The sequence below is a fragment of the Aegilops tauschii genome, chromosome 5 (assembly GCF_002575655.3).
Source record: "Aegilops tauschii subsp. strangulata cultivar AL8/78 chromosome 5, Aet v6.0, whole genome shotgun sequence".
NCBI classification, from domain to species: Eukaryota; Viridiplantae; Streptophyta; class Magnoliopsida; order Poales; family Poaceae; genus Aegilops; species Aegilops tauschii.
Genome location: NC_053039.3, coordinates 11,651,959 through 11,673,160, shown reverse-complemented (window position 1 = coordinate 11,673,160; position 21,202 = coordinate 11,651,959). Strand labels below are relative to the sequence as shown.

General features: G+C 48.5%; 2 protein-coding genes across 2 annotated transcripts; both read right to left on the bottom strand.

Moving 5' to 3' along the window:
- Nucleotides 1-1,775: 1,775 nt before the first annotated feature.
- On the bottom strand, nucleotides 1,776-2,653 carry LOC109755886 (EPIDERMAL PATTERNING FACTOR-like protein 2). The gene is made up of 2 exons (XM_020314763.4): nucleotides 2,413-2,653; nucleotides 1,776-2,335 (listed from the first exon to the last, which is right to left on the bottom strand). The coding sequence occupies exons 1-2, from the start codon at nucleotides 2,530-2,532 to the stop codon at nucleotides 2,057-2,059; spliced, it is 399 nt and encodes a 132-aa protein (XP_020170352.1). The 5' UTR covers nucleotides 2,533-2,653; the 3' UTR covers nucleotides 1,776-2,056.
- Nucleotides 2,654-16,604: 13,951 nt separating this feature from the next.
- LOC141022471 (uncharacterized) lies at nucleotides 16,605-20,641 on the bottom strand. Its single transcript, XM_073498737.1, has 5 exons — nucleotides 20,397-20,641; nucleotides 18,549-20,194; nucleotides 18,263-18,474; nucleotides 17,146-18,099; nucleotides 16,605-17,069 (listed from the first exon to the last, which is right to left on the bottom strand). The coding sequence occupies exons 1-5, from the start codon at nucleotides 20,639-20,641 to the stop codon at nucleotides 16,605-16,607; spliced, it is 3,522 nt and encodes a 1,173-aa protein (XP_073354838.1).
- Nucleotides 20,642-21,202: the final 561 nt, after the last annotated feature.

Here is a 21,202-nt window from a genome sequence, read left to right as displayed (position 1 = left end):
CTGCAGCTAGCCAGGCCCAGGCCAGTGCAGGTCGACTGGAGCACATGCGCGGGACTAGCTCGGCTGATCACGTACGCCATGGGACATGCAGGGCCCTTCGCCCGTCAACAACGGAGTACACTTCTCTCCTCTGCATTGTGCATGGAGATGACTCCATCTGGCACGGCACCGTGATGATCTGTCCATGAATGCTAGGGTTAGCTAACCCACATGGCAGCACAACAGCTAGCCGTCGGTCGACCGGCCAATATATCCAGCAGCGCAGAGCCCTAGCCGCTCCGTTCAAGCTCGAGCAGATGCACTGCACGGACCGGCCCGCAGTGCATTACAAACAAGAGTATCTCTGCCCAGTGGCTCCTGGCCGCTTTTGCAGTGGAGTTAAAGGCAGGTCACCACCATAGCTTTCTTTCAATGGATTGGACGTGACAGCAATTCCTCGGGGCGCGGACGGACGGGAACGATGCCGTGTGTCGAGCTCACTGTCTCTAGCTTGTCCCGTCACAGCGTTTATATCTGCTGACTGTCCGACAGAAGATACAAGCAGCGAGGTTGGACCGAATCGTCTTGCTCTCGCAGTAACACCGAAATTTGAAACAGTACTGCATGTTCATTTACCCTTTTTCTACGTGCCTAAAAGCAACTCCAACGCGACGATTCATTCTGTCCACGGCCCAACGCGCCGACCCAAACAGACGCGCGTCCGCTTTTCGTCGCCTTCCGACCCATTTTCAGTCCATTTTTGAGCCAGATTTGTGTCGGCGCGACACGAGACGGACGTGCGCGCGCCCGCCTACTCCTCCCCCTGACCCGCTGGTCGGTGGCACATTGGCCATCCTCTTCCGTTCCAATAGCAAACCCTCACCTGCCTCCTTCGTTGCCGCCGCCACCGCCCATTTTTCCGATGCCTCTGCCAGCTGCCGGTGCCACGATATCCCCTCCTGCAACACCGCCAGCTCCCACGTCGTCGCCATCGCCGTCTTGCCACCGGGGATTCGAAAGTTTCCCACCCCCACTCCCTGACACAACACGACCAAGAAGCCACCTCGCCGCCCCGGTCAGGTCCTTCGTCCTGACACCAACACGCTCGTCGGACGTCGCCAGGGCAGCTAGCTCGTCCGAGGGCGGCGCGACTCCCTTCGCCGGCCGGCTCCTTCGTCGACGCCCGCAAACTGTTCGACAGTTTGGCAAGGTATAAAATGTACTCCGTCGACGAGTTTTTTTTTCACAATTTTCTTTCTGACTCCGATGATTCCTCGTCCGATGATGAGGAGGAGATCTTGACTACCGTGTTGGTCCATCACCATCTCAATTGTCAGCGGCCGTTGTTCCGTAGCTCCATTCCGGCGCATCTTTCGGCGTTGAATCGCAGCCGAGAGAGCGGGCATTTGCCTCTTTCATTGGATTGGACGTGACAACAATTCCTCGGGGCGCGGACGGGAACGATGCCGTGTGTCGAGCTCACTGTCTCTAGCTTGTCCCGTCACAGCGTTTATATCCGCTGACCGTCCGACAGAAGATACAAGCAGCGAGGACGGGACCGAATCGTCTTGCTTTTGCAGTAACACCAAAATTTACAATAGCACTGTATATTGATTACCCTTTTTTTACGCGCCAAATTCTACCTTTATCGGTATTTTTCGAAACAACCTTTATAGGCAAAATAAATAAATTGAAACAACCTTTATCGGCACTAGTTGTGTATACACATCAACACATGCAAGCAGCACTTGCAAAAAATAAATGAAGGCATGACTGCATCTGCATGAGCCGAAGCGTGAAGAGTCAAGAGACAGGCTGACTAGTTAAAAGTGCAGCAAAAGAAACGTACTACTCATTTACTACTAGCTAAAATGTAAACGAGTTCTAAAGAGTACGTGTTTTCTGCCCAGAAATTGAACTTTAATCACACGAACACAAGAAAGAGCAGAGCACAAAAGCAAGGCTTGCAGATCCCATGTACAATACTACAACGAACGAAGCTTCAGATTCATATATATTGACACCACTAGAAGGTAGCTTAGGATCCATGGCGTGATCGATTTCAAGCTTGCTAGGACTAGGAGTGGAGGCACTTGCATCTCCAGCCGAGCGGCTTGTAGTTTGAGTGCTCGTCGTACGAGGACGGCAACAGCACGCCCCCTCCTCGTCCTGCCGCCAACGATGTCCGCTTCTCCTTCTTCTTCTTCAGCTGCTGTTCCAGGTCGCGCGGAGTGACGGGAACCTGCACGGCCTCGCACCGGCGGCCGCCGCACGCCCACTGGCACTGCCCCTCGCAGCTCGGCGGCCGGGAACCCAGCGTCTGCCTCATCATCGCCCCCACGCTGCCCCCTTCGTCCTGCAAATCCATACACGGTCCAGGTCGATCAGTATACTACCAGCTAGCATGCATGATTACGCGTACTACGTACGCACCTTGGTAATGGCGGCCTCTCCATTGCCGTGGGTGGCGGCGGTGGAGGCGAGGATCCGGGGAACCAGCTGCAAGAGGAGCAGGAGGAGGAGGAGGAGGACGACATGGCGGCGGCGTCCCATTGGGAGGGAAGGCAGAAGAGAGGTGAAGTGAAGCGGAGTGGAGGACGAGCAGAGGACCTGCCTGCACCACCTGCACTGGATATGTGTACTGGTCCAGCCTCCAGCTAGCTTTGGCTGCTCGTCTTTCCACGCTGCATGCGTCGTCACTTCACTGGCGCGGCTACATGGAGCTACGGAAAAAGCCTACCGCATGCATGCATGCATGCATGTGTATACTAGTACTGGCTCTTGCTCGATCGATCTCCGGGTGCTTCATGGACCGGACCGGACCTTGAGATGACACGGACTAGTGCGCTACCTAGTACTACCTACTACACCAAGGGGCATCTAGCCCCACGATAGTTGTGGATGGATAATGACAAACTAATTTAGGAATTAACTTTGCAAAACGAGGTCTAAATAGAATTTTATACACCACATTTGGAAGTACCAGAAGTATTAGAGGTGACGTCGTGGATATAATGCTGACAATACCACGCGAGTATGAATGTAGAGGCAACCGTTTGCTAGGGTACGCGCGATGAATTATATACAGGTTCAGGCCTCTTCGGTAGGCGCAAAGAATTACGTACCCTATTGCTCTTAGGCCAACTTTAACGCACGGCACCGTTTTGCCGGCTTATGTCTGTTTTGATTCACGCGGACAAAAATCACAGCCCAATGAGAACACTTATTTCATTTTTTCGGCCAAATGCAAAGACTGATTTTATTTTTCCGTCTGTTGGACCCATTTCTGTCCCAGATTTTGGTCCTATCACTCACCCACCCACCCACCTCCCACATCTCTCTCTCCTCCTTTTTCTTTCTCTTCTCCACCCACCCACCCCATGAGTCCACCAGCGCCACCTCCAGCTGTCTCGCCATGTCGTGGCCGGCACCACCACCCTCTGGCATGCCTCGCCGCGGCCGGCGCCACCTCCCGGAGAGCCTGATGTCGCTGCCGGCCTCCCCGCTCGTGACCACGCGCGCACACCTTTTGCTCTGCGTGTCGAGGCGCTAGCTCCACCTACTCCCATGCCTGGCCTCGTCGCCAGCGCTGCTGCCTAGGAAGGAGCAGCGGGAGTGCCGCAGCAGCAGGAGCACCGACGCTCCTTGCCGCTCTAGTTCGGGACGCAACTACTCAAGCAGCACGAGCAGGCCGCCGCGGACGCCAGGCGTCGCCTTGCGTGGGTGCGCCCACGCGGATCCACGGCATCGCCGTCGGCATCGAGACGCATAAGCAGCACGAGCACGACCAGAATGGCGCTGAGGGAGTCCTGGATTAGGGGGTCCTAGGGTGTCCGAGCTATTTGATATGGGCCGGACTGATGGGCCGTGAAGATACAAGCAGAAGACTTTCCCCTTGTGTCCGGGTAGGACTCCCCTATGCGTGGAAGGCAAGATTGGTGTCCGGATATGATATTTCCTTCCCTTACAAACCGACTCTGTATAACCCTAGGTCCCTCCGGTGTGTATATAAACCGGAGGGTTTAGTCCGTAGAGACTATCAGAATTCTCATAGGCTAGACAGCTAAGGTTTAACCATTAAGATCTCAAGGTAGATCAACTCTTGTAACCCATATACTCATCAAATACAATCAAGCAGGGCGTAGGGTTTTACCTCATTAAGAGGGCCCGAACCTAGGTAAACATTGTGTCCCACTTATCCCTTGTTACCCTCGATCCTCAGACGCATAGTTCAGGACCCCTTACCCGAGATCAGCCGGTTTTGACACCGACATTGGTGCTTTCATAAAGAGTTCCGCCATGTCGTCAACAGAAGGATCGATGGCTCATCTTGTCATCAGCAACGACACTGTTTCCGGTGAGACTTTTCTCCTTGGTCAACTTTTCGCGTTTGCCGGCTTCACTCTGCGTGCCAATTCAACTGGTCGCCTTGAGCAGATTGACAGCTACGCCCCTGGTCACCAGATCAGGTTCGGAAGCCTGAATTACATCAGTGATATCCGAGGAGATTTGATCTTCGAAGGGTTCTCGGCCTCGACCACCGCCCCTCACCTACATGAAGGAAGCCCGTCGGATCCACCATCAGATTCCGGTCAGGGATCGGCCTTCGTACCCGCTCCGGCCTTAAATCCAAAGAGGGCCACTCTGTCCGAAGATGGGAGAATAATGTCGGTGTCAAAACCGGCTGATCTCAGGTAGGGGGTCCCGAACTGTGCGTCTGAGGATCGAAGGTAACAGGAGACAGGGACACGATGCTTACCCAGGTTCGGGCCGTCTTGATGGAGGTAATACCCTACTTCCTACTTGATTATCTTGGATGAATATGAGGTTTACAAGAGTTGATCTACCTCGAGATCGTAATGGCTAAACCCTAGATGTCTAGCCTGTATGATTATGATTGCCTCTACGGACTAAACTCTCCGGTTTATATAGACACCGGAGGGACCTAGGGTTGTACAGAGTCGGTTTACAGAGGAAGGAATCTTCATATCCGAACGCCAAGCTTGCCTTCCACGCAAAGGAGAGTCCCATCGGACACGGGAGAAAGTCTTCTATCTTGTATCTTCATGGCCCATTAGTCCGGCCTACGTCACATAGCCCGGACGCCCGAGGACCCCTTAATCCAGGACTCCCTCAGTAGCCCCTAAACCAGGCTTCAATGACGATGTGTCCGGCGCGCAGATTATCTTCGGCATTGGAAGGCGGGTTCCTCCTCCGAATACATCAAAGTAGTCCTTGAACGCAGAAAACGTGTCCGGCTCTGCAAAATAGGCACCACACACAGCCGCAGAGAATATAATATTTAACAAGTCCCATCTATTGACAACTTTTGTAGCGAGATGTTACATTCCTGCCTGGTTATTATTTTGAACCGTCTTTCAGCCTCTCGTTCCACGTTACGAGACGCGGTCTTTATTGGCATATCTTGTCAAAGCAGAGATCGTGCCCCCTTATCAGGGATTCTTATCAATATGGGCGTGGGTAATCCAACCGTGTCGTTTGCACGATCCCTTGGGAATAGGCGAGCTTTAAGGCCCGTGAGGAGGCGTTCGATATTCATCGCCTTTATAAAGGGGTACAGACCCGTCTTTCTTCCCCACGCCTACCTCTTCCTCAGCCCTTCCAACCTCAAGCTCCAGCGCCCAGGTCTCGATTTCTTTCATTGCTACCAAGCCTCCTAGTTATGTCCAGATCCAGCTCCCTAGGCAGGTGGGCGGCCTCCTCGGTCACCAAGGAGGATATCGCGAAGCTCCGAGAAGCGAGGTAGCTGACTGCGAAAATCCCACACAGGCTCCCTGCTAAGGGGCAGGTTATCCCCACAGCAAAATCCGACGAGAGGGTTGTGTTCATCTCTCACTTCCTCCGCGGGCTAGGGTTCCCTCTCCACCCCTTCGTTCGTGGCCTCATGTTCTATTATGGGCTAGATTTTCACGATCTATCTCCGGACTCCTTCCTTCACATCTCGGCGTTTATCGTCATGTGTGAGGCTTTTGTCTGCATCCCCCCACACTTCGGCCTATGGCTTAATACTTTCAATGTGAAGCCGAAGGTAGTCGATGGGGAGCAGGCGGAGTGTGGTGGTGCTATGGTGAGCAAGCTTGCCAATACTATTTGGCCAAAAGGAACCTTCACAGAAACCTCCAACTTATGGCAGCGGGAGTGGTTCTATATCACCGAACCCGCGGTACCAAATAGGCAGCCACGCCTGTGTTCCGATCTGGCCCTCCATTACGGCTCGCATCGTGGATTAATAAGGGCTAGACTGGGGATCACCTATTGAAGTGCAGACGCTGCAAAGTCATATCCAGAGCATCCTTGAAAAGGACACCGGCCTCATTAACGTGATCCAGGTGATGCTAGTCCGCCGGATCCTCCCGTGCCAGCGACGGCCTCTCCACATGTGGGAGTTCAATTCGGAAGGACCGCGGACCCTTCAGCAATTCTTCGGCACAACGCACAGAGGGATGTGGAAACTATTCTTCAGGACTCGAAAGCAGTGGTCGGATACAACCGAGGACATCGGCCTTGACTGCAACCATCCGGATACCTCGGTAAGCACCCAATTTCTGAACACAACTTGGTTGATTATCCCATAGTGAGCTGAGAAACCTATCTTCGACCAGGGATGGATAAAGAAGGCGGAGCGAATTAGGTGTTTAGCTCCACTTCCCGAAAACTCATTTGATCCTATGTTGATGAGGATGCTGGCCCCGGCGCCGTATCAAGTGCCAGCGAAGGAGGACAAGAAGAAGAGCAAAAAGGCCGAAGGTGGCCTCCACTCTAAAGGTATATTGGACGCTACGTCTGGGGAGACTGAAGCTCCCTCTTTTGAAGACGAAGGGGAAGAAGAAGGTGATATCCCTTCTCCCCAAGGGAAGAAAAGGACTGCTTCCGAAGACTTGGAGGCGGAGGCACCCAAGAGAGGGAAGATATCCTTGTCAGATGGTTCGGGTTCTGAAGCCAATGTTGTCGCAAAGTACCACTACAAAAAAAATACACATCCGTGACATTTTGGGCCGAATGAAATTTTTTTCTGTCATACTTATGACACATCTATGGCGATAATTGTGACAAAACCCGGTATCATAATAGATGTGGTGGGGTCCTACTTCTATGACAAAAAATCATGACAGAAAATGGGCTTTTCATCCTGGGCGGGCCAGAGACGCAGCTGCATGACATTCTTTGGGCCGTCCATGACGGAAAAAACCGTGGTAAAAGCGAGGGCGAGGAAAATATCGGGGAGTTCCCAGTTACGGTGGGTGGTCGGGGGCCGAGCGATGCGCATTCCTCTCGTACGTACGCGCGTGTGTGCGAGGCGTTGGGCTCTAACTGAACCCGAGCGAGGCGTTGGGCTCTAACTGAACCCGAGCGATTGCACTGCAGGCTACGCGTTACTGAACCCGAGCGATCGATCGATCCCTTGCTGTTAACTGAACCTGAGTGATTCCTTTGCTACTGCTGCTAACTGAAGCCGATCGAACACTGCTGCCTCCTTCCCTGGATGAATAGTGAGCGTTCTTGAGGGGGTTTGGATGAACAGTTTTCGGTGGGGGGTTGGATGAACTGGACCCCGTGGTAGTAGTGGCCGTTGCCGCTTGATGAACAGTACCCCCGATCGATCGAGCCGGTGGATGAACAGGACCCCGTGGAGGGCTGGATGAACAGGACCCCGTGGAGGGCTGGTTGAACAGTAGCCGGTGGAGGGCTGGTTGAACAGTAGCCAATGGAGGGCTGGATGAACAGTAGCCCGTGGAGGGGTGGTTGAACAGGACCCCGTGGAGAGGGCTGGTTGAACAGTAGCCGGTAGAGGAGCGCGCGGTGGAGGCTGGATGAACAGGAGCCCGTGGATGAACAGTCGCAGGTGGAGGCTGGAGGAGGTCGACGGTGGATGAACAGTAGCCCGTGGAGGCTGGAGGAGGTCGACGGTGGATGAACAGTAGCCCGTGGAGTCCCGTTTTGCGGTACGCCACACCCCTCCTGATGAACAGGACCCCCGTTTCGACCGTAGTGCTCCAACACAAGTCCGTTTCCTCCATTTTGCGGTACGCCACACCCCTCCCGGTCAACAGGACCCCGTTTCGACCGTAGGAGGTCCAACAGAAGTCCATTTTCTCCATTTTGCGGTACACCAGACCCCTCCCGATGAACAGGATCCCGTTTCGACCGTGCCCGGTCGAACACAAGGCCGTTTCCTCCGTTCTGCGGTATGCCAGGCCTTGTTTCCAACGGCTGTTCCGTCCAAGCCGGTTGGCTCCCGATGAACACGATGACACATTCCGTTCCGACCCAGCCGGTTGGCTCCCCATGAGCACGACGATGACGCAGTTTCTCGTTCCGACCCAGCCATGTACATGAGCCCTGGCCATATGTATGCGCGAGTAGGCGTTCGAGACCCCGCCCGTATGTACGTACGTGGCCGTATTTACTTTCCTGCACCCTGGCAGCTGCGTGTACATGCTACGTGCCCGCCTCTACTACCACACGTGCGTGCCTCTACATCGACCAGTATGTACGTACACGTTCGCGGCCAGAATGACATCGCTACGTACGCTTCGACCTGGTGGGTCCCGACTGTCAGGCACTTCCTTGCGTGCGAAGAAGTAGCTGGTGGGTCCCAGCAGTCAGGGGGGAAATGTTTTTTCGCGAAATACGGTGGCCCGTCCGGTGGGTCCCTGCTGTCAGGTGGAGGAATAATTATTTTGCGCGTAATAAGGAGGCACTTCCTCGCTGCGTCCGTGGACCCAGCTGTCAGCCTCTCCACGTACAGTACTCTTCCGATGGAAGTCGTTCCTTGACCACGCCGCGCCGAGAGCACCAAGGCGGTGGACGACGGCGAGGCCTAGGAAGGGGACGTCGCGGAGCCGGGGAAGACGCGGCAGTGGATGCCCACGCGGAGAGGAGTACGAGGGTTCACTGGTTCGGCTGCGGTGTGAGGCTGCCGTCGCCGCAGGGCCTGGCCAGCGGTGGGAGTAGTAGGGTGAGGGAGTCCTGGACTAAGGGGTCCTCGGGCGTCCGTCCTGTTATCCATGGGCCGGACTGATGGGCTGTGAAGACATGAAGGCCGAAGACTGTACCCGTGTCCGGATTGGACTCTCCTTGGCGTGGAACGCAAGCTTGGCGACCGATTATGAAGATTCCTTCTTATGTAACCAACTCTATGTAAACCCTAGATCCCCCCGGTGCCTATATAAACTGGAGGGGGTAGTCCGGAAAGGATATACACATTACCATAGTCATACAGGCTAGGCTTTTAGGGTTTAGCCATCACGATCTCGTGGTAGATCAACTCTTGTAATACTCATTGATGACCCACAAGTATAGGGGATCTATCATAGTCCTTTCGATAAGTAAGAGTGTCGAACCCAACGAGGAGCAGAAGGAAATGATAAGCGGTTTTCAGCAAGGTATTCTCTGCAAGCACTGAACTAATAGGTAACAGATAGTTTTGTGATAAGATAATTTGTAACAAGCAACAAGTAACAAAAGTAAATAAAGTGCAGCAAGGTGGCCCAATCCTTTTTGTAGCAAAGGACAAGCCTGGACAAACTCTTATATAAAGGAAAACGCTCCCGAGGACACATGGGAATTATCGTCAAGCTAGTTTTCATCACATTCATATGATTCGCGTTAGGTACTTTGATATTATGATATGTGGGTGGACCGGTGCTTGGGTGTTGTCCTTACTTGGACAAGCATCCCACTTATGATTAACTCCTATTGCAAGCATCCGCAACTACAAAAGAAGTATTAAGGTAAACCTAACCATAGCATGAAACATATGGATCCAAATCAGCCCCTTACGAAGCAACACATAAACTAGGGTTTAAGCTTCCGTGACTCTAGCAACCCATCATCTACTTATTACTTACCAATGCCTTCTCTAGGCCCAAACAATGGTGAAGTGTCATGTAGTCGACGTTCACATAACACCACTAGAGGAGAGACAACATACATCTCATCAAAATATCGAACGAATACCAAATTCACATGACTACTAATAGCAAGACTTCTCCCATGTCCTCAGGAACAAACGTAACTACTCACAAAGCATATTCATGTTCATAATCAGAGGGGTATTAATATGCATATAGGATCTGAACATATGATCTTCCACCAAATAAACCAACTAGCATCAACTACAAGGAGTAATCAACACTACTAGCAACCTACAGGTACCAATCCTAGACTTTGAGACAAGAATTGGATACAAGAGATGAACTAGGGTTTGAGAGGAGATGGTGCTGGTGAAGATGTTGATGGAGATTGGCCCTCTCCCGATGAGAGGAGCATTGGTGATGACGATGGCGATGATTTCCCCCTCCCGGAGGGAAGTGTCCCCGGCAGAACAGCTCTGCCGGAGCCCTAGATTGGTTCCGCCAAGGTTCCGCCTCATGGCGGCGGAGTCTCATCCCGAAAGCTTGCTTATTATTTTTCTTCGGACGAAAGACTTCATATAGCAGAAGATGGGCACCGGAGGGCCAACAGGGGGCCCACGAGGCAGGGGGCGCGCCCAGGGGGTAGGGCGCGCCCCCACCCTCGTGGCCAGGGTGTGGGCCCCCTCTGGTATTTCTTCCGCTCAGTTTTTTTATTATTTCCAAAAAGAACTTCCGTGGAGTTTCAAGACTTTTGGAGTTGTGCAGAATAGGTCTCTAATATTTGCTCCTTTTCCAGCCCAGAATTCCGGCTGCCGGCATGCTCCCTCTTCATGTAAACCTTGTAAAATAAGAGAGAATAGGCATAAGTATTGTGACATAATGTGTAATAACTGCCCATAATGCAATAAATATCGATATAAAAGCATGATGCAAAATGGACGTATCAACTCCCCCAAGCTTAGACCTCGCTTGTCCTCAAGCGGAAGCCGATAACGATAAATATGTCCACATGTTTAGAGGTAGAGGTGTCGATAAAATAAAATACGGACATGAGGGCATCATGATTAATCTTATAACAGCAACATATACGGATATTGTCATATGATTTCTTATGCTCAAGTAATAATCTATTCACAATGCAAAGTATGAATCAGAAACTTCATTGAGAACTAACAAACTATAATCTCAGTCATTGAGGCAATTCCAATTTATCATAACATCAGAAAGTGTCTATGTCAGAGCTTTTTAGCAAGTCCACATACTCAACTATCATTTAGTCTTTCACAATTGCTAACACTCACGCAATACTTGTGGTTACGGAGTTTTAATCGGACACAGAGAAAGATAGGGGCTTATAGTTTCGCCTCCCAACCTTTTACCTCAAGGGTAATGTCAACAATAATAACTCATGCTAACTTAGATCCAATTAGATATATATATCAGGATCTTTCCAACACACTGTGCTTGCCAAAGGATAAAATGTAAAAAGGAAAGGTGAAGATCACCATGACTCTTGCATAAGGTAGAAGATAAAAGTAAAAGATAGGCCCTTCGCAGAGGGAAGCAGAGGTTGCCATGCACTTTCAGAGTTGGATGCACAAAATCTTAATGCGAAAGAACGTCACTTTATATTGCCACTTGTGATATGAACCTTTATTATGCAGTCCGTCGCTTTTATTTCTTCCACATCACAAGATCGTATAAAGCTTATTTCCTCCACACCACTCAATCATACATATTTATGGAGCAATTTTTATTGCTTGCACCGATGACAACTTACTTGAAGGATCTTACTCAATTCATAGGTAGATATGGTGGACTCTCATGGCAAAACTGGGTTTAAGGGTATTTGGAAGCACAAGTAGTATCTCTACTTGGTGCAAAGAATTTGGCTAGCATGAGGGGGAAAGGCAAGCTCAACATGTTGAATGATCCATGACAATATACTTTATCTCAGATATAAGAAAACATAACCCATTACGTTGTCTTCCTTGTCCAACATCAACTCTTTAGCATGTCATATTTTAGTGAGTGCTCCCAATCATAAAAGATGTCCAAGATAGTATATTTATATGTGAAACCTCTCTTTATTTATTACTTCCTATTAATTGCAACGATGACCAAAGCTATGTTTGTCAACTCTCAATAATTTTTAATCATCATACTCTTTCTATGTGAAGTCATTACTCTCCATAAGATCAATATGATCTCTTTGTTTCTTTTTATTCTTTTCTCTTTTCTTTTATTCACTCAAGATCATTGCAAGATAATCAAGCCCTTGACTCAACACTAATCTTTATTATATAGCTCACGGACTCGATTACATAGAGGGATCATAAGGCAAAACTCAAAACTAGATCATACCAAAACTTTATTGTGACACCCCAAAATTTTGACCTTGTTTTATTTATTAAAATTTTGCTAGGAAATATAACTTTTCCATTTGTCAAGATTTACCCTTTTGTTATTGTGGATTTTTAATTCAAGTGGAAAACTTTCAAAAGGTATTGTTGGACTTATATGCCCTCTTTATAAAAACAATTCTTTATCAAAGGATTTATTTGCATAATTGTTTCTCAGAGCTTTATTCTTTTAAAATGATCTTTCATAAAATTTGGAGCCTGTTTTGCACTGCAACCATTTGACAAATGCATTTAAAATTTCCACCAAAATTTGGGGATGTCATGTGATGGTTCCACATCACTTTTATGCAAAAATATCCTTTGGTCATTTGAGATTTTGAGCTCTACATCAACTTTTCAAATCTGGTCCAGTAGGCATTTTTGCACTACAACCTATTTAAATATTCCTTTAAAAATTCTTCCAAGTGTTTGGAGATGTCAGTGCATGCATATAATTCAACTTCTTGCAAAAACCCAGTGTTGATCTTTGAAAAATTTGAGTGGATCAACCTCTTTGTCATTCTGGTCCAGTTTGGTGATTTGTACTGCAACCCTATTTTATTTTGCTCCAGTGACCCTGAGCTTTTTCCTGCTTGTAGCCCTCCCTACCAAACCCTTAAGTCCAGGAGATTGGACCCATTGGAGAATTTTAAGTGCATGCAATGAGCTCTTGTTCTTCCTGTCCAAAATTGTAGTTTTGCAAAACTTGCACTAACAGGTTTCTGGTTTTGCCCAAATGATCTTGCCATCATCACCTACATCCAGGGAGACCCTGATCTGGAGATTTTTGCCACTCCAAGAGTTGCCTAAAGGCACTTGGAATTCTGTCGAACACTTGGTGTGCACAGTCAGTTTTGACATGAGTTTTTGTTTGCACTGTGATCTTGCTCCAATAACCCAGCAACCTTGTCGACTAAACTCCTAGCTATCTCTATCCTAGTCCTGTTAATTGCCAGCCTCACCCTCGCGCTCTAGGATGCCCTGGCATTTCGTCGAGCATGTCCCGTGCGTGCTCTGGGCGCGCCCAGAGCGCACGTTTTGCACGCGCGCGCACTGAGCCGCCGCGTCGCACTGCCGCCCTCGTCGCGTCCCGTCCCTGGCCCCTGCTCGCCTGCTGAACCGCGCACTACGCTCGCCCACTCTCCACGCCACCCCTGGCACCCTACAGCGCCGCTGGCAGAGCTTTTGGCGGCACGCCGGCGTCGGCAGCGAGCCTTTGCCATGGACGGCGCCGCCCAAACCACACCAGCGCGCCAGCTGCCCCTGTGTACAGCTTGAGCTTATCCCGAAGCCCGTCGGCACGCGCTCTTCGCCGCCACGTCGCCCTGCAGCTACAGCATGGCTGTCGCCGGCGATCTTATCCTCAGCCGCCGCAGTCCAACCCCGAGCGCCTATTTAAGGAGTAAATAGCATAAAACTACCACTTTTCGTCCTATGGTTCCAAAAAACCACCACTTTTTTGTTTGTGACTGATACCTACCACTTTTTTCGTCGGTTGTCTCAAAAAACCCAAATCGCCCGTTGCTAGCGTTTTAAACCGTTTTCTGACGGTCCGGGCCCGCCTGTCAGGCCACGTCAGCGCCGCGCGTGACGGCGAGGCCGGTAACGGCCGTTACTCGGACCGACCGGCGCGGTCGGACCGCACCCGCTCGTGCGCTCATTACTCTTCTCCCCTGCCCTCACTCTCACTCTCTCCCCTGCCCGCACTCATTCCTCTGCTCTCACTCTCACTCTCTCGCTCCTCTCCTCTCTGCTCTTCGACGCCGGCGGCGACTTGCCTTGTGGAAGCTCCACTACCGCCATGCCTTCCTGGAATGACGGGGATACGAGCTCAGAGGATGAGTGCGACATCACAAGCATGGACATGGCTCTTTGGGTAAGTTTTTCGATCTGCTGAGCTAGGGTTAAGGTTCATCTAGGAGCTAGATTAGGTTAGTGTTCATCTTGGTGAGCTAGGGTAAGCTTTGTTTACTGTTATTTAGTAGGCAGGGTTATGGTTGCTGTTTGAGCTATGTTTATGTATGCTTGAAAACTAGGGTTTGGGTTAGGGTTCTTGCTGGATTGGGGAATTAATTTGTGATCTATGTCTGGTTCTGTGAGCTAAGGTGATTTTGTTCATCTGTTCATGCAGGAGACCCCTGACACCACCGTGGAGCCTCTTTTCTGTGGCCAGCTGGAGCTTTCTGAACCCACCTGCATGATGCACCACATGAGGCCAATTAAGTGTGTGGCATTTGAAGGAACCTTAACTGGAAGGCGTTTCTATGGTTGTCCAGTGCAGTAGGTATAGTACCTTAATTGGAATCATTTTCTTCTGAACCCACACATGTATTTACAAGGATGACAAGTTGCTGTTCTGAACCCACACAGTATTATGTTGACAAGTTGCTCTTCTGAACCTACACTGTATTATTTAGGATGAACTGCAATATGCCTTGTATTAAGGTATTGAGGGATATGGTTACTATCAAAAATGCTTATGTATAGGAAGCATATATCTGTGAATGTACTTGTACAAGCAGGTTGGGTTTCAGTTATAGTTTGAGTTATATTAAACAACATATTCAGTTTACTTAAGCCTCACCTTTAGTTTCTTAGTCTGAAATGATTTGTTGTTATGAAATTGAGTGCACTTAGTGATGTATATTTCAATTTCCAAATGCAGAGTGAAGGTGTTAACTGTGGCGTTACTGAGTGGGTTGACAAGCCCTGGCATCCAATTCTTCAGAATTGCTTGTCCAGGCTGTGGGACTTGTACCATGAACATAATTGTGGCAGGGTAGTTGATAAGCAGAAGTACGAGAAGCATTTGGCCAAGCTTAAGACTAAAAATGACAAGCTGTGCATTGAGTACACAAAGCTTGTCCAAGATGTATCCAAGATGTTTGATTGGCAGGATGGTAGGGTAGGCCACATGGATAACCAGAAGGCAGTTGAGGAGGAAGAATTTGAGAAGAAGAAGAAAGAGGTAGAAGAGAGAGCTAGGTTGGAGGTTCAGATGGAGAAGCTCAAACTTGCCAAGGAACAAAGGTGCATTTTACAGAGCCAAGCTGACATTATCAAGAATACCAGGAAGGCAAAGAAGGAGGTTGAACAGGAGAGAGATTTGCTTAAGATAGAGAAGGCCAAGCTTGAGCATGTGGTGAATGAGCTGCTGAGTGATGGGCATGCAAGCAAGGAGAAACTTGAGAAAATCAAGGCCATCCTTGATTCATGATGTGTGTTCTGCAGATGGTGAAGTACATCCAAGGCCTTTATAAGTATGTGGCCTAACAATCTGATGTGAAGATATGGGGTGTACATTTTGGGGAATGTGAAGCTAATCTAGTCTATGTCTATGCCAATGTAAAGAACTGTTGTTATGCTGCTAGAACCTTTAATGCTAAGTTATGAACTAAGTTGTAATGACTGTTCTGCCTGTATTTGAACCTCTTCTGCTATGTTATGGAGTCAGTGATAAGCACTGCTGGAGTATGCTATGTGTCTTTTTATGTTTAAAAGGTAGTTATGTTTATTAGTGCTTTCTACCTGGGCTTTGTGGCCCAGTTATATTTACAAACCTAGGCCTACTCCACCCACCCTCAACTGCTCATAAATAGCCTACTCCACCCACCCTCCTCCCTCCAGAACACAGCCGCCACACCCCACTTCTAGAAACCCTAGATGGATCCAGAGCTTGGGGAGGTGACAGATGAGGAAGAGGAGGCAGTGCAGGCAGTGGATGTGAGGAGGCAAAGGGCTCGCCCTGCAGTGCAGGCAGTGGAGTGGGAGCTGGAGTTCAAGAGGAGGCTGGCAGAGAAGATCTTGGAGAAGTGCAAATCAGATGAGTTCATAGTTCTTGTCCCTGGCGGCAGGCGCAAGAGCTCAGGGAAGATCATCAGGTGGACTAGGAGACAGGCAGTACTCGCTCCTCACCCTTCTACCAAAGCAAAGTGGTGTCGTTTCTTTGATCGTTACGATTGAGAGTTGTTGGTAGTAGTTTTTTAAGTATGAATGAGAGTCTGAGCTCTATATCCCTTCCATTTCTGTACAACTCTTTGTATGAAAGAAATTTTGGATGGTGGAATCTATGAATGTTTGAATAAATGAATCAATGTTTGCATCAGTGTTGTCTGAATCTACCCAGAAGTCACAAACACTCAGGTTGCATAATGCAACCACTTAGGTTTCAGCAAGCAAATACATAGGTTTCATAAATGCAAACACTCTGGTTTCAGGAAGCAAATACATAGGTTTCATAATGCTAACACTCAATTTTCAGCAAGCAAATACATAGGTTTAAGGTTGCAAACACTTAGGTTTCAGCACTCATACAACAAGACAACTTTCTCAAATGTTGGAATCTTCAGTAGTTACCACTAGCTGTGAAATATGCCTTCCACTTTCCAGTTGGCTTCCTAACCCTCTTGGACCCAATCTCCATCTCAGAGTTGGCAGCTTGCCTTGGAGCATTGAAAACTGTGTACCCTCTGCTAGCTGTTGATGCTCTGGTGTTCTTTGCTGGAGAAGCAATGGATGACCTTGTGTTCTTGGCTGGTGAAGATGTGCTAGGAGCCCCTGTCTTCTTGGTTGCTTTGGTCTTCTTGGTTGCTTTGGTCTTCTTGGCAGGTGCTGATGTGGCTGGTGCTGGAGTAGCAGAAGCAGCTCCCTTGTTCCTCTTTGCTGGTCCTGGAGTAGTTGTGGCTGTTGCAGGCCTCTTCCTAGCTATGGCTGGTGCTGATGGTGCTGATGGTGGTGGTGGGGGTGAGGGTGGGGGTGCAACCACACCTGTAGAAGCTCTGGTAGATGAAGAGTAGTCTGACCTATTCTCCTGCACATTTAACAAAGTAAATTATAATTAAACCACCTAGCCTATGAAACAGAAGTTTCTTTATCAATAAGTATACCTGGTGATTATTCTTTCTCATCTGCAGTTTGGGTTTCAGTGGAACACCACAAGTGGTATATCTGTGACCTTGCATATTGCAATTGCTACAGGTCACTATCCCAATTCTTGATGTATCCTTCTTGGCAGGCACCTCAAAATGTCCTTTCCTCCTAGCTGTCTGCTTTTTACCCTTCTTTTCTTTGAATACTGGAGGAGATATGTCATCCCCCATGGTGTGTGGCCAACAATCAGGGCCTGGAACAGGGTATATAATATGCTTGTAGGTTTCACAGTAGAGGGGCTTCTTGAAGAACTCATGGACAAAATCTTCAGGGTGTAGCTTCACCTTCTGCATTGCTGCTATAGCATGACTACATGGAACAGCTGTCATATCCCACCTCCTGCAGTCACAAGTGTAGTTGTTTAGGTTTACACAGTAGGTCTTTTTTGAACTACTTGTAACTTGCCAAATTCCTGGTCCAGCCATATATGCATCACAATATTTTGCCCACTTCTTGGCCTCCTCCAATATCTCAGAGTAAGTGGGTGTGATATCCAACCTACATGTCTCTGTCTTCTCCCTAATCTTCTGAAACTTGATCATGAGTTTTGTCCTAATTCCTTCAAGCATTGTCCTTATGGGCTTGTTCCTAACATCCAGAATAATCCTATTGAAAACTTCACTAAGATTGTTTACAACAAGGTCTGTCTTGCATATAGTATCCATTCTATGCCTGGCACAAGTATGGACTGGTATGTTGGACAACCACTTCCATGCCTCCTCACTCTCTTTCTTCAATGCTTCCATGCCCAGATCATGCCCATGCTTAGTGAAAGAATATGCAGCCTGGTCTAGATGTTTTTTCAATTCATCCCCTCTAAACCCAGCTGATTGGAAGTTGGCATATATGTGTCTTAAACAAAATCTTTGAGGGGAATCAGGAAATACATCCTGTATTGCATTGAGCAGACCCTGTTCATTGATTTTGTATTAATAACTAGTGAAGTAAGTAGAGAAAAGCAGTACATAGTGCAAGGAAAAGCAGTACATAGTGCAAGGAAAAGCAGTACATAGTGCAAGGAAAAGCAGTACATAGTGAAAGGAAAATCAGTCAAATCATGAAGAGTAGTTGTACCTTTTGCCTGTCTGACATAATTGTGTAGGGCCCAAACTTGTTGCCACTACCAATTACTGTCCTTAACTGTGTAAGAAACCAAGTCCAACTATCTGTCTCCTCCTTGTCAACAACACCAAATGCAATAGGGAAGATGTTGTTGTTGCCATCCCTCCCTGTTGCTGCCAGGATTTGCTGCCCAGTGCTTAGTTTGATGAAGCATCCATCAAGACCTGCATTTTAAGCCATTAGTAAACAACAACATGTAATGAAATCCCTATTTAAGCACTATACATACTAGATTTACCTATGAAAGGCCTGCAACCATTTAGGAACCCCTCCTTACAAGCAAACAGACAATAAAACATGTAATGAAACCTTGGGGTAGGTGCTGGGTGGAGTTCAAATTCCTTTGTTGTCACAACACACCTACTACCAGGGTTTTTGTCCAAAACACACTGCAGATAGTCTCTTAACCTGTAGTATTGTGTCTTGTGATCCCCTTGCACAACATCAACTGCTTTCCTCCTTGCCCTGTAGGCCAAACTTTTTGGAACATGTACTCCAAATTTCTTTTTTGTATAACTCAGTATAGTCTCAACACCTGCACCAGGATTGGATCTTACAGTATCCTCAACAGCCTTTGCAACCCACTTCATGGTAACCTTTGTGTTCTCTCCACTTGCTCCACAGGTGTGATCAAGATTCATCTTCTTGATGCTAAAGGTTGACTCATGGGCAATCTTAGAAGCAGTAATATAAAACTCACAACCATGCTTTCTATCTGAGCACCAGGCTATGATCCTACTTGGATCATTCCTATGGTACTCAAAGTTCCTAAGTGTCCTAACATGGAAGTTTCTCAATGCTTCTGTGAACTCTACCACATTCTGAAAGCACAAATGAATCTTAAACTGTTCATGTGCATCAGGCCTAGAGGAATCATACCATATTCTCTCCTTCTTCTTCTTCAATTTTCTCTTGCTGCCATAAGGCAACCTAGGTGCATCATCTTCTTCATCAGAAATGCCTTCATCACCTGGAAAGCAGAACTCATCAGCTTCTGGCACGAAATCTTCAAACTTTTTGTGATCTGGCTCACTGTGTGATCTGCTTGTTGGGCCTTGTTTCCTCACAGGTATCTTCTGTGCCACAGTTTTCACATGATCTGAAACTTCTTCTTCATCATCTTCTTCAGAACCATTTGGCTCCTGCCAAAACTCTGAGGGTTCAGAAGCACCCCCAAAATAATGCTCAGCCATCTCTTCCTCTTCCCTGTAGTGCTGACTTGTTCCTTCACCACCTTCATCTTCTCCCCTACCCCAAGACTTGTATGAAATTTTCTTCCCTCTGTAATCACCCCTGAAAAACTCAAAATCTGAAGAGGATTTGTCCAACTCATCTTCATCTTGATCTTCTGCTTCAATGCCTTCAATTTCCACTGCCTCTTTTCCCTTGTTGAAATTACAGCTCTGTTGTGTGTTAAAATATGGATCAACAGGCACAAGTGGGGGCTGTGAAGAATTTGAGACAGGGAAAAGGACACCTTCTTGGGAAACACTATAAACAATGGGATCACCAACTTGACTAATTGGAATCTGCTCTTCAAGCAAGGTGTGATCCATGTTTGCATCTGCTGGATTTGGGTCACTAGCCTCTCTCACTGTTATGTTCAATATTTTCTTCTCAGCAAACAAATCTAGCATCTCCTCCACCTTCTCATCACTGTCCAAAACCTCAATCCCCTCCAGCCCCTTACCCTCATCCTTAACATATGACAGATAGGCATCCAACCCATAGCCCTCAAGTTCAATAAGTGCTAACAAAAATAGGTAATTCATTTCTGATAAGGAAAACTTCCTTTCCATGTTGTCTCTACCCTGAAAATGCAGCCTCAATTCCCATACTTCATCATCCAAACTATGCAAAAAAAGAAACAACACATTCAGATTTCTTCAGATTTTCAAGTTAAAAAGTATGCAATAGTTTCACTTGCACAACATATCATCCAAACCTAAACCCTAATTCATATATTGAGTACAATGTATACATAATAATATACCAAAGAACTAATTCATTAACAATATAATAAACAAATCCTAACCCTAGTTCATAAATAAACTAAGAAAAATAATTAAAACAATTCATAACTTACTCCACGCCACCAAGTGAGGAGGCCCACTGGTGCCCGCCTTCTGGATCCGCGTGGATGCATTTGGCCACTGCCCTGGCCGCGCGGAACGCCGGCGACATCTGGACCTCCTGCGTCGGTGGCCCAGACGAGCGCTGGGTCGGGAAACTTGCGCTGCCTAGACACTTGTTGACCTCGGAGTGAGCACCGCCCTCGCCGCTGGCTGTCGGCCCAGGCTCGCCGTCGTCCTTCTTCTTCGCCGCCGCCATCGTCGGGGGAGACAGAGAGCACGGGGGGAAGGAGGAGCGAGAGAGAGATGCTGCCGACAGAGAGAGAACGGCAGCGAGCGAGCGGGTGCGGTCCGACCGCACCGGTCGGTCCGAATAACGGCCGTTAACGGCCTCGCCGTCACGCGTGGCGCTGACGTGGCCTGACAGGCAGGCCCGGACCGTCAGAAAACGGTTTAAAACGCTAGCAACGGGCTATTTGGGTTTTTTGAGACAACCGACGAAAAAGTGCTAGGTATCAGTCACAAACAAAAAAGTGGTGGTTTTTTGGAACCATAGGACGAAAAGTGGTAGTTTTATGCTATTTACTCCTATTTAAGGGATCCCCGAGCTCGTACAAGACCTTAGGCGACCTCAGACTTTTCCCCTAGTGCTCCCCAAGCAGTGGATTGGCCGGGAGGGGCCATCTTCCCCAACTCCGGCCGGTTCGGCCGCCGCTGCCATCCAGTACCATTCGCCGCAACCAGCCACTCCCCCGCCCATCCAACGCCACCAGTCGCTTCCCCTTGATCTTGCGGAGCTGCTTAGCGCATCAACCTCGAT